This window comes from Glycine max, chromosome 2 (assembly GCF_000004515.6).
Source record: "Glycine max cultivar Williams 82 chromosome 2, Glycine_max_v4.0, whole genome shotgun sequence".
Taxonomy (NCBI): domain Eukaryota; kingdom Viridiplantae; phylum Streptophyta; class Magnoliopsida; order Fabales; family Fabaceae; genus Glycine; species Glycine max.
Genome location: NC_016089.4, coordinates 41,104,805 through 41,118,255, shown reverse-complemented (window position 1 = coordinate 41,118,255; position 13,451 = coordinate 41,104,805). Strand labels below are relative to the sequence as shown.

General features: G+C 28.1%; 1 protein-coding gene and 1 long non-coding RNA gene across 2 annotated transcripts; one reads left to right on the top strand and one right to left on the bottom strand.

Moving 5' to 3' along the window:
* Positions 1-461: 461 nt before the first annotated feature.
* LOC121173295 (uncharacterized) lies at positions 462-1,752 on the bottom strand. Its single transcript, XR_005887801.1, has 2 exons — positions 1,282-1,752; positions 462-781 (listed from the first exon to the last, which is right to left on the bottom strand). It is a non-coding gene; the product is annotated as an uncharacterized lncRNA (long non-coding RNA).
* Positions 1,753-8,031: 6,279 nt separating this feature from the next.
* Positions 8,032-10,115, top strand: LOC100795967 (UDP-glucuronate 4-epimerase 1). Its single transcript, XM_003519123.5, has one exon. It carries the CDS (start codon positions 8,451-8,453, stop codon positions 9,744-9,746), a length of 1,296 nt encoding a protein of 431 aa, XP_003519171.1. The 5' UTR covers positions 8,032-8,450; the 3' UTR covers positions 9,747-10,115.
* The last annotated feature ends 3,336 nt before the right edge of the window (positions 10,116-13,451 follow it).

Sequence of the window (13,451 nt, the reverse complement as noted above, 5' to 3'; positions counted from 1 at the left end):
TAAAAATAAGTTTTTTATAATAAAATAAATAATTTTTTGCTTTTTTTATGTGATAAACACGCACACTTTCTAGCCAAATTGAGACCCTGAAAGATCCCCCAACAATTCAACTTGGGTAATTGAACACTCCCCTACCTTGTAGGAGAGAAAGCCATGAGGCAATGTTGGAAGCTGAGAACAAACTCACCACCTTTTGATTATAATAAATCTATCAGGAACTAATTAATATACAATTAGCTATGGCATATATCTTAGCAGGCATTATGTAAAACCTGCTAGACATGTAGCACAAATTGAACATCTACCTTTAACAGGTTAAGAGCACTAAATAAAATGCGCGCGCGGTTAATAACCTCAGCATTTCTTAATTGAAGAACCTAAGTTTCCTTTGATTTTATAATATTTGCAGCATTACTTCTAAGAACTGTGTCAACCATCATTAACAAGAATTATCTTTTATCTTTTTCTTAAAAAAATTATCTTTCAAAATGACTTTAATGAAATATATATATATAATTACAGGGGTATCCTTTACTCTATACAAATTACAAGATCACCTCCTTTTTCACCACATATTGGGCTAATTTATGAATTATCCTTTGGTTACATTTTCTTAATACATCAATACCAGAAAAGGAGAAACCAGCGGCAAGGATTTCCCTAATATCTTGTAGAAGCAAGCCTTTTCTTTAGCATATACTAAAAAAACTGTCCAGAATCCAGATCATATTATAATATTCCTTTTGCAACATGCATGTTTTTCCAAACATTTGGTCCCTTACTGCCACGGCCAATTAATACATATTAATGAAAAATAATGTACCAAGAATACCACAAAAAATAGAACGCATGCAAAATTAAATAGTAAATCAAAATTACAGATTTTTAAAATGCAATGGAATAAAATCATTAAAAAGATTAAGAAAATCAAAATAGTAGATCAAGAATTACTGAAAATTAAAATTATAATTTAACCTAATTCTTTATTACACAAAGATTGTGTAAATTAAAAGTCTGAATTAAATTGGTAAAAACAAAAGTCTGTAATTTTTATTTTTAATAAACAGGCAAGAATAACCCTAATAAAGAAAAAAGTCACTTAGCATCAATAAGATCCCACAAGTGAATACAATATATAAAAATGCAAATAGAAGCGATTATTAACCTGGGGCCGAGACCCAGAACAACTAAATTAACCTATAACTTAAAGCCGGTAAGCAAAAAAACAAAACAAACAAGGGTCATTCACAGTTTAATTTAAACTTAGATTGGAAAACTCACATGAATTATCAAGTTGGGACCAACCCAAGGGTTCCCCTTGTGTGATTGCTGCACGTGAGTTTAATTATGGAGACTTAAAGGTTACGAATGCCATGGGCATGAATAAGGTCGGGGGAGAGAGCCAATTATCTATAAAATATATCATGGACTGATTCTTTAGCAACACATCTAAAATGTAGATGTAATTTACAACTTCTAAAAAGTCCAATATAAGTTTTCTGATTTCACATATGAGTTCGTATTTTTATTTTCACACTATTTTTTAATTTCTCACTCTTTGTCTGAACAACTTAAAAGACATTTGCTGTTAAAAAAAAAAAAAAACTTAAAAGAAATTTCGGAAACATAACATTCAAGATGATATTAAAAACATTTCGAGAAAAAAAAATGATGCTTCCTCTAATATATGTCCGACTTTCCTATAATTTTTTTTCATGCTAAAATCAATCCGAAATTATAAATTATATTAAACACCGGCACACCAAATCATCAGCATCAAGGGACATTATAACTGTAATTATAATAATACACATTTAGGTACCTTGACGATTTCTCAAGCAAAAAGATACGGGGAAATGAATCAATCAATATGTATGAATCCTATAATCCAAGTAATAAATGTTCCCCAAAAATACTTATTCTGGGTTTAGCTTAGTGGACATATAATTAATCCAAAAAATCTCGATTTTTGTTTTCTTGTTGATTTCAATATAAGTGTAGAAGAAGCAGCAGGGAAAGTTCCAAAGTACAAACCAGAAAGATAACATGTTCTCACGATCCGCTAGCTAACATAAAACCATCAACCTCACTGCCTTTTTCTCTCCTTTTGCAATTGCCATATAACGGAGGAACAAGGAACCAGTCCAAGTCAAAGAAACGCATATTCCATTTTTAAAAAAAATTATTTTAATTATACAAGATAATTTGAACATTTTTCTTAGACTAATTTGTAAATGTTGCAAATGATTTGTATTCATGGATTATTTTTTTTACTATTGCGTTACTTCTGTTTCCGAGAAACAAACAGAATGACGCAATTTGACTTTGTTTTATGTCACACAAAAAAATTACTCCATCTGTTTTTATATATAACTATAAAACTCAATCATCTAATTCATAAATATTAAAAAAAAAAAGTGTTCAATTTAATTTATAATGATCTTTTGATTATTTGTCAGTGTATTTTTTTCTCTTCTTTTAATTAGTAGTATTTTAATTTAAAAATAATTAATACAATTTAATTTATAACAATCTTTTGGTTATTTGTCAGTGTATTCTTTCTCTTCTTTTAATCAGAGTATTTTAGTTTAAAAAACACAATAAAAATTATACATTACATCTTATAAAAAAATTATATCATTTCAAACCTGATTTATAAATAAGAAGGGAGGAACTACTTGTTTTGGCTGAGGCGTTATTTCTTTTTTTTTTAAAAAAAATTGTCAAATAGAAACAAAAATATGGAGGGATTCCCTTTGGCACATGAACTAAAGTGGTAAAAAAATCTGGTGTGTTTATTTTGTTATTTAATTTGTTTAATGCTCTCCAGGCTCGTACCGTGGTAAACTTTGTCTCCTGCGCACACGCTTTGATTTCGGGAGAAGCCTTGGATTACGTATAATTAAAAGTTAAAGAGTAAAATTAGGTTGATAGTTGATACGTACGGTTTGAAATTTTTTCATATTGCACATAATATTTGTCTTTATGAGATGAAAGTTACGTATTTGCATGCTAAATTTTTTTATATAATCATTTAATTACAATATATTATGTATTATTATTAATTTTTAAAATAATTATCTTAAAATAATTTAAACAATAATTTATAATCAAACAACGGTATAAGATTATTTCATACTGTACATATGTATAAATTATTAAATTCTTTATTCATTGTTACATTAATTTTCTTAATTATTTGGAAAATATTATACTAATATCTCTTGTATACTTACAATTTTTTATTGTTTAAAAATACTAAATTGTGTATTTCTATAAGAGAGTGAAGATTGTTGTAAATCTTTAAAAAGTAAAGATATCATGTTCAAATTTCAATCTAGAAAAATCTTATAGAATGTTGGGATACTTTACTCAAAATTAAATTACCAAATGGTTTAGGCTAGTTAGATTATTTACTCTGATGAAGTAGATGAAGTGTGTTTAAAGGGGAGTGGAGGTGTGGATATTAAGATTTTGATATATAGGTAGTACATGAATATAATAATAAAAAAAAAGAGTGAGTTTCCCTGTGAAAGATCTTAATTTGTCGCTCAATTAGAAAATAGTTTTATGTTACTTTAAATATTTTTTTTCAAAAAATTAACAAACTTATTATATATAATAAATTAGGAATAAATTAGGATCAGATAACATAAAACACAATTTAGTGTATATGCATTTTATTTTGTTATATTTATTTGTGACCATTTATCAACATTAAGTTTATGTTTGTTATCCTAAAAAGGGAGATAGATACCTCAAAAACGAGTTTCAATCAAAAGGAGATAATTTGAAATTTGTGAAATGGGAGTAATTTTGAATTAATTCCCAAACGAGGATAAGTCGTAATTTTTTTTATAATTATATGAAATTATAAAAAAATTCATGACTTTGATTTTTTTATTTACAGTGAAACCACTTTAGTTTTTCTTTTAATTATTTATATAAAGTTGTAAATTTTTTAAGACTTTAAAGTTGTTTTAGTTATAATTTTATAATTTATTATTTAATTATTTTAAAATTAAAAATAACCATAATTAACTTTTTTTGAATAAAAAAGAGAAATATATTAATTCAAAAAATCAGATAAGTACATGGCGATCTCATGAGATCCAGCCAAATAATAATTTAAGACTTTAAAGTCGTTCAAATAATAATTATAATTAAAGTAGTTTTTTTTATAATTTATGATTTTAAAGTTGTTTTAATATAATTTTATGTTTCATTGTTTAATTCCTTTAAAAATAAAAATAAGTATAATTAATATTTTCTAATAATTTATAACTTCAAAGTGGTTCAAATAATAATTATAATTTATGACTTTAAACTTGTCATGCCATTGTGCATAATAATTCTCTTATATAAGTTTATTTTTCTCGAGTATTTTTTTCTTTGAACATACTTATTTTTAATATACTTTTCAATTAATATAAAAAAGTATTTACACAAACAATGAATGTTGCTATTTTTCTTTTATAATTTTATATTCCATGTTATTGTATTTCTGCTACTATATTTTTATGTCATGTTGTGGTGTGCAGTTTATTTTTCTCCTATTTTATTTAATATCTTCTATACTTTGTTTTATAAATTGTTATTATTTGTTAAATTTAGAAACAAAAAGAAATCTAAACAATATAAATTAATAATCTAAAAATAATTACTTATTCATTTTATCTAATTATTATTGGTTAAGAAAATATTAATTAAAAGCAATAATTAATGGTTAAGAGTAAAAAAATTCGTTGAATTGTAAAATAATTAATCATTTTAATTATAATTATTGTTTGAACATTTTAAATTTATAAATTATAAAAAATATTAACTATAATTATTTTAAATTTTAAAAGAATTAAAAGATAAAATATAAAATTATAATTAAAATTATTTTAAAGTCATAAATTATATAAAAAAATATTAATCACTATTTTAAAGTTGTGAAAATTTTATAATTTTATACAAATAATTAAAAAAAATTAAAATCATCAGATTTTTTATGATTTTACTATAAAAAAATTAAAATTTTTATAACTTCATACTCAGAAAATTATTAAAAATTTTAAGACTTACTTTTCAGTTAGGGATTATTGCAAAAAATATTTTCGTTTGATAAATTTCAAATGAAATTATCTTCTTTTGATCGAAATCCCGTACAAGAAAGGACCAGGATTTCGGGGAGCGGCGTGCGTAATTTGAAAGCATCAAGCAACATGGACATATTAAAAAAATTGTGTGGAACCTATGTCTTCCATCTTCGACGTTGTTGTGTGAGAAAACATAAAGAAATTATGACATTATACTGAATGTGAATTTCGAGCTTTTTCTTTCGCACAGCTCCATTTATCTTCGTGGTGGTTCGCAAATAAAACTAAAATATACCTTTGATTTTTTTGTTTTTGCTGTGTTAAAATATACCTTTGATAATACAAGTATTTTTAGTCAGAGTTGCTCTTTCCCTGAGCGGCCACTACTGGTCGTGGGGCTCACGTCCTTGCTAATCCCGTATTCTTAATATTTGCTAAAATGATGGATAAAGAAAAATCAAACCTAATAAAAATAGTTTAAACTTAATTTTTTAAGAACAAATGGAAACATGATAAGGATCACATCACACTCGTATGAGTACTGTTCTCCAACTCTACTACTAGAGTCTATTTAAGAATTCAATAAGAGGATAAATAAGTCAAGTTTGAAATTTAAGATTGATTAATAAAAAACTGGTTACTTCATAATTGACTAATTTATTTAAATAAATTAAAATTGAGATTAAGATTTGACTTGTTTAAAATATAAAGTTGAAATTGGATAGTTTATTTTTTATTTTTTTAATCGAACTTGTCTTTTTTTTATGTGGGAAATTAAAAACAACCAGCAAAAAGCAACAAAAAGAAAAATAGAAGCAGAAAACTAAGTCCTAGTATAAGAGACTCCGGCTGCATAAATTATTTGAACTTGTCTTTAACTGTTTTTTTCAACTTTTTTTAAAATTAGTATTTAACATATCAAGAAGGTTTAAGTATTACATATATTTTTTTAAAAATTAAAGTCTTAAATTACTTTTCCTCTTGAATAGATCACATTTTGGTTTATCCGAATACTTAAACGTAATTATATATCTAAGACTAACTCAAAATCACTTATTTAATTAAAACAATCCAATAATTTCGTGCCAATTTATTTAGTGATAAATTCTTAAATTTAAACTTTGTGTAAGAAAAAAGAAACCCTCACTAAGCACGTTAATGTCAGCATGTTATTAGTATGTTATTAATAAGTATTTAATATTTTAAAGTAAAGTTTTAGATTTTTACTTTGGTCTAGATCATAGGTATTATTTATTATTCTTTTAAATTGTTTAACAAAATTACATTTTGTGACTCAAATTTAAAATTACAAATTAAGCTGAAATAATTTAAAGTTAGTTGATCAACACATTTGAGTATACAATCTTAAGTTTTAACTTTATACAAGAACAAAAACTTTACTAAGAAAGTTAATGTCAACATGTTTTTCCAGATCTTGTTGGCTATCGGATTTGCTCATTGAGTTCGGGCCGCCACCTTTGTATATTTGGTGATGAACTTCTACGTGTCTCCATCCACGACCCCATTTGCTCCTCCTCCATGATCCCGACAGCTCAAAAACAAGAATGCAATACTAGTATAGTGATGTGATGGGTTTTAGTCCTTATTTTATTAAATTAATCATTTTTAATTTTCAAATTTAATAGAAGTTTATCGTGTTAAATGAAAAATTTAAAATGTATCAAAATTAAATTGCTAAAACTTAAATAATTAAATTTAATGGACTAAAATGATATTAAGTATAACAACGTTTTTTAAGAGTTTCAATCTAAATATTTTCCAAATGTCTCACTGTATTTTTGCCACCTAACAATATTTAGGCTATATTTGATCAAACTAAGAAGTTAAATAAAAATTAATTAATAATTAAAATTTTTAAAATTAAGTTATCATTGATAAGTGTTGGATAAAATTAATTGTTAAAGTAAATTAAAAATTTAAAATAACATAAATGACATATTTAAATAGAATAATAAATAAATTGAATGTATTTTAAGGATAAAAAAAATTAAAATATAAAAAAAATTAAAAATTAACGTTTAAGAAAATATTAATTCAAATAATATTTTAAAAAAAGTTACTTAAAAAAAGTGTTACATTATTTTTTTTTTCAGTTTGTTTCTTATTGATACAGCAAAATATGTAATGATGTGTTCAGATAAAAAAGGTCAAAAAAATTACATCATTTTGTTATTAATTTTTCCTTAAACGATTTTGTTTTCACTATTTTTGGAATACATCAGCATGTGGTTAACATAGGGTTAATAGATAGGTAAGATGCCATAACTATAAAATACACGAAAATTTTTGGATAAGTTTTTAACAATAATTATAATTGATAAAATATATAATTAAATCACTATTCTGTTAGTGTGAATGGCCATCTCAGTTGAATCTTGTATCTTATTTATGATTTAAATATATTTTTTTCTTTTTACAGAAGAATTAAATGTTCATAAATGTTGCTTCCAGAGGCAACTCTGTTTTTTAAGAGAGATATATTTTATTATATAATATTTTTATGATGATTTTTTATTTCACTGTTACATTTATTATCTTATTTTATGTTTTTTCATTACAGAAAATATTATATAAATTAATTATATTAGGCTTTAGGGTTTTGATTTTGTTGATTTGAGGTGGTTAGGATTCTGATTAGCATTGATTTGAGGGTAACGGGGGTTATTTTTTGAAAAATTATAACAATTTTTAATTTCATCATTACATTTATTATCTGATTTTATTTTTTTCTATCACACAAAAGATATAGATTAATTATACTGTTTATATCACAGTTTAGCTTGTTTTAATGATATTTAATTCACATGAATAAAAAAATGTGATACATGTATAAATATGAACGTGATCGGTATGAATATACGGGTCAACTTATAGTTAGCATATAAAAATACTAAGTTGAAATAATTTAATTCAGTTGAACTTTAACGAAAATCTATCAAACGGTCCATTGCATACAGTTAGCTATGTTAGGTATCATAACATTACAGGGCGGGGTTCTGCATTAGATTTATCTCATAGGTGGGTGGCATTTGTAATTTGGAACGAGCAAATAAACATAAAGAGTAGTACAAATTTTGTTCCCCATAAAAAAAAAAAATAGGAAAATTCCATTTACATTAGAGTGGCATGTGTAAGAAGGCAATACTAATTTAATCTGAAGTGATGAGTGATGACACGTAGTTTGTGTGTTATCTCTCTAAAAAAAGTCCATAGAGGGAGACCCCGCGTTCACGCGTATACTTGGTGGGTGAGCAGTATATATAGCCAGGCTTGTGATTTCCTGAAAGCAGCAGGTGCAGGAAAATTAATCTCCCTTTCATTTTCTCTGCATCTGTACTCTCCAAAATGCCGTCCTTAGAGGAGGAGCTCTTCCCTTCAACCCCAGGCAAGTTCAAGATCGAGCGGGCCCACCACATGAACCGCCAGCTCTACCGCTGCTTCGCCTCCACCAGCACCATGTTCCTGTGGGCCCTCTTTTTAATCGCCCTCACCGCTTCATATCTCAGCTTCCAAGGCTTCGTTGATTCCGGCAGCCGCTACCTCTCCGCCTCCTGGGGCGGGATCCAGTGGGAGAAGCAGGTCCGCACCTCCGCCCAGATCCACCGTCAAGGCGGCATGTCCGTCCTCGTCACCGGCGCTGCCGGCTTCGTCGGCTCCCACGTCTCCCTCGCGTTAAAACGACGCGGAGACGGCGTCGTCGGACTCGACAACTTCAACGACTACTACGATCCGTCTCTGAAAAAAGCCCGCAAGTCCCTCCTCGCCAAGCATGACGTCTTCATCGTCGATGGCGACCTCAACGACGCCAAGCTCTTGGCAAAGCTCTTCGATGTGGTCGCTTTCACCCACGTGATGCACCTCGCGGCGCAGGCCGGGGTTCGCTACGCCATGGAGAATCCCCACTCCTACGTCCACAGCAACATCGCGGGCCTCGTCACGCTTCTCGAGGCCTGCAAATCGGCGAACCCTCAGCCCGCGGTCGTTTGGGCCTCGTCCAGCTCCGTCTACGGGCTCAACGAGAAGGTTCCATTTTCCGAATCGGACCAGACCGACCGGCCCGCTAGCCTCTACGCCGCAACCAAAAAAGCCGGTGAGGAAATCACACACACCTACAATCACATCTACGGCTTATCCATCACCGGTTTGAGGTTTTTCACCGTGTACGGACCCTGGGGGAGGCCCGACATGGCTTATTTCTCTTTCACCAGAAACATCTTACAAGGGAAACCTATCACCGTTTACCGCGGTAAAAACCATGTCGACCTGGCCAGGGATTTCACCTACATTGATGATATTGTCAAGGGTTGCGTCGGGTCGTTGGATACTTCGGCCAAGAGTACCGGGTCGGGTGGGAAGAAACGGGGACCCGCTCCGTATAGAATATTTAACCTGGGGAACACGTCGCCGGTTACTGTTCCCACTCTTGTCAGTATATTGGAGCGCCATTTGAAGGTGAAGGCCAAGAGGAATATTGTGGACATGCCTGGAAACGGCGACGTTCCGTTTACTCACGCGAATATTAGTTCGGCCCGGAGAGAACTCGGGTACAAGCCCACCACCGATTTGCAAACCGGGTTGAAGAAGTTCGTCAAGTGGTACCTTTCCTATTACGGCTACAATCACGGCAAACCTGTAAATTAATTTTATTTTATTTTGTTTCCCCCCCCTTTTTTTTTTCTTTTTCGGAAAGGGTTTTTTCTTTTTTTAGTGTGGTAGGTTTTAAGTCACAGATTAAAACAGACAGGGAAAAAAAAGAAGAAAGAACCTGGTCAAGAAGATTAGAAGAAGAAGGGAAATTGGGGCTAAAAGGAAGGAAGAAAAGAAAAAGAAAAAAAGAAAAGAGAAAAGAAAAGAAGAGAAGGAGAAGAATACAATTCTTTACTTAGGAGGCCAGCTAAAACAGCTGTTGTTCCTTCGTTGATTTCTTTTCTTTTTTGGTATTAATTGGTGTTTTTTTGTATTTTTTTTAACATTTTCTTTTTCTGTAAAGAAAGAAAGTTCCGAGTTCAATCTCGATTTATTTAATTATTATTGTTTACTTTGTCCTAAAGTTGATTAGAGCGAGAAATGCGCTGCACCGTAATTTTCGTTTGGTTTGTTCGTTCGTCAATCCAATAGTGACACTAGAAGGATAAGGAGGATAAGTACAAGTTTTGTTTTATATTTTTAAATAGTATGTAGTTAGAAGATTTGGAAGAAAATATAAGCTGGCGAATTAGGAAGGGATAAAAGTTTAGGAAAGTTTTTGGCAAGAGTAATTAATATATTTAATGAAAGCATTTTTATCTAACAAAAAATGGTGAATTTGGAGAAAAGACAGCTAGGATGAGAGGGACAAGTGGTGGAAGTAGGGTATGATAGTAGTAGTCGTTGGATTTAGAGGAATTACATAGATTTCTCCAGCTGTAAAGTGCTTACGTAGTTGCAAGTGCAGTGGTACAGGCTCTGCTTGCCGACACTCACTCGGGTCAACAAAAGAGGCATGCTGGATGGATTGGATGGATGATGTAATCTTTTTCTTTTTAGATTTAGGTGGATAATAATTCATCAATTTCCTTTTTGAAATATCACTCACTATTTAATATCTATCCATTCTAGTTTTTAAATGATACTATTATATTTTGTTAATATTTAGACACTGATATTTAAAAGATTGTATAATACCAGTGTAATTTATATAATTGATAATTTATTCTTTAGGTGTATGTGAAAAATTACTACATATAAAAGGTCGGACTTTTCTAGTGGGTCCGATCGCATTCTTGTTGTTCTGGAAGTGAGTGTAACCCGGTTTTCTAAAATTCCTGAAAACTTTATTCTTCTAAACATTTATTATTTTTTCTTATCATATTATATCTATATTATAATTTTCCCTCTATTCTCTTTTTCCCTGTCTAAATATTACTAACAAGTTTATGATTGAGAAAAATGGAATCCGATAAGATTTTTCCATGTTGTGCTAATTTGCTTCAAATGGGGCTCTTAGCCTCTAGCGGCAGTGATTTACTTGCGTGTTAATCATTAGAATTTGCAGGTTTCGGCGTTTGGAGTGTATCTTTTCTAAAATGACATGCTAAAAGGTTAAAGCAACTGCTTAATCTAATTCATTTGTTCTAGATGAACATAATACCACGTCACATCTACCCACATGCATGTGAGTTGGTTTGTCAGTGACCTTAACTAAATAAAATAAATTTATACATTGTTTTTTTTAAATTAATTCCCTTACTATCTTATTTATACTTTTTCTGTTTCAAAGTCTCACATTATATTTTATTTTATTTATCTATTATTTGAAAAGTTTAAAATTATACCAATTACTCTTTTATTAATTATCATTAATTGTTTTTTAGTATTAATTATTTTACATATATATATTTATTATGGAATGAGAAGAAAAAATAAAATCTCATGAGTCATGACTATTTTATTATAATAAAAAAATTATTGTACTTTTTAATTTTTATATAATAACCTAAAATGAAATATAAAAGGGAACTAAGGAATAAAAAATAAATGTATCTAATGCTTTAAATTTTATAAATATTTAATCTTTAATGATTAAGGAGATTTGGAATTAATTGTTTATTAGTTAGCCAAAACCAACAACGCTGTTTACTTCTTTGTTTTTTATAAAATGAAATTATTGAAAATAAAAACTTTAAATATGGGAGTTTTGGGATGTTGTTACCACTTACCAAAATTAAGCAGAGGTGTTATATGATACTTATTCTACATTTATCTCAAATCACATGGAGATTGTTCTTGCTCAGAATCGGATTTTAAGTCTTTGCTAATGTAGAGGATGAGTGCAATGTCTAAGAATGAGTGGAGTATCCTTTAGACTTCATTTACATAATCTTTTTAGTAATGGACGGAGTGAAAGAGATCTTGCCATGGAAGTAGCAAATGAATGTAATTTAATGAGTTAATGGATCTTGTTTCATAATTACTGGAATTTCACGGAGTGAAAAAAGTTTTCTAATATCATCTCTTATGGTGTCATGTGAGCAATCTAAATTATACTACTTTAATCTTAAATAATTTAATTAATTTTCTCTTTTACGAGAGTTTTTATTAACAAATTACTACTTACAATGACAACAAATTTACTGAAGTGAGGTAGTTTTTTTAAAAAATATATAAAAATAGGTAGATTTTAAAATTATTACAGAAGTAATATTTTTAAAATCTACTCATTCCGTGTAATTTGGATCAGTTTTTGTAAACTTAGAAAAAAGATATTTAAAATAAGTGTTGTAAAAAATATTTTTTTAATAACACATAAGATGCTAGTTTGTTTAAGTTTATTTTTGAAGATGAGTGTTTTTTTTTAAATGAAATAAGTAATTTTATGATTTTTTTTATGTGTCTGGCTAAACTGCTTTTACTTCAAATGAGAGTTTTCTATTTTTTTTTAAAAGAAAAACCTATCTAATTCTTTAAAAAATGTTTGTATAAAAATACTTATTTTAAAGTCATTTTTTAAAATTTAAACAAACTCCCCCAAGGTTTGTTTTTAAAAATAAGCATAAAACTACCTTTTTAAAGCAAAAAACACTTTAACAAATACGTTAAGAAAATGAAAAGGTGTTTATTTTATTAAAATAAATACTTACTTTAACAAATAAATTTAAACAAATTGAACTAAAGTAATTCATGATTAATAATTACTTATATAAGTAATAATGTTCATATCATATCATCACTTAAGGAATCTTGAGTGCATTTAAGTAGTAAAATCAAAATAGACTAATGAAAAACATATTTAAACTTATCTTAAAATATTTTTAATCAAATTTAAAATAAAATAAAAAATACAGTTAAGTATACATTATAATTTTATTATATTGATTAGCATAATAAATAAAGTAAATCATATAGTATAAACTTATTTAAAAAAATAGGGAATTAGAATAAATTAAGTCTAGCATCTATGATTATTAATTTCGTAAAATATAATACTAAAATAATAAATTAAATATTATAGATATTACAATGGTTAGAATAAATAGTGAAATATAAAAATGTGTGGAAGAATGAGTGTAAAAAACAAATAAATAATAAATTCATATTTTATTTGAAAAAAGGTAATAAAAAAAATAATAAATAATTTAAGGATAGAAAGAGAATAAAATATAAAAAAAATAGAAGTAATAACTTACAGGTTAGAGTTTTACAAATATTATTTTAAATAATTTTTAAAGAATGTTAAAAATTATTAAAAAAAACTTATTTATCAAATGGTGAAACAAAAAAAATTAAAAATTAATTAAAATGACTTATCCAACCTAATATAATATAACATAAATTATATTTTGAGACGACACATATAAATTATTTTTG

Bases quoted from the DNA above. Each gene is read 5' to 3' on its own strand.
- LOC100795967 (XM_003519123.5), top strand. From the start codon at position 8,451: ATGCCGTCCTTAGAGGAGGAGCTCTTCCCTTCAACCCCAGGCAAGTTC.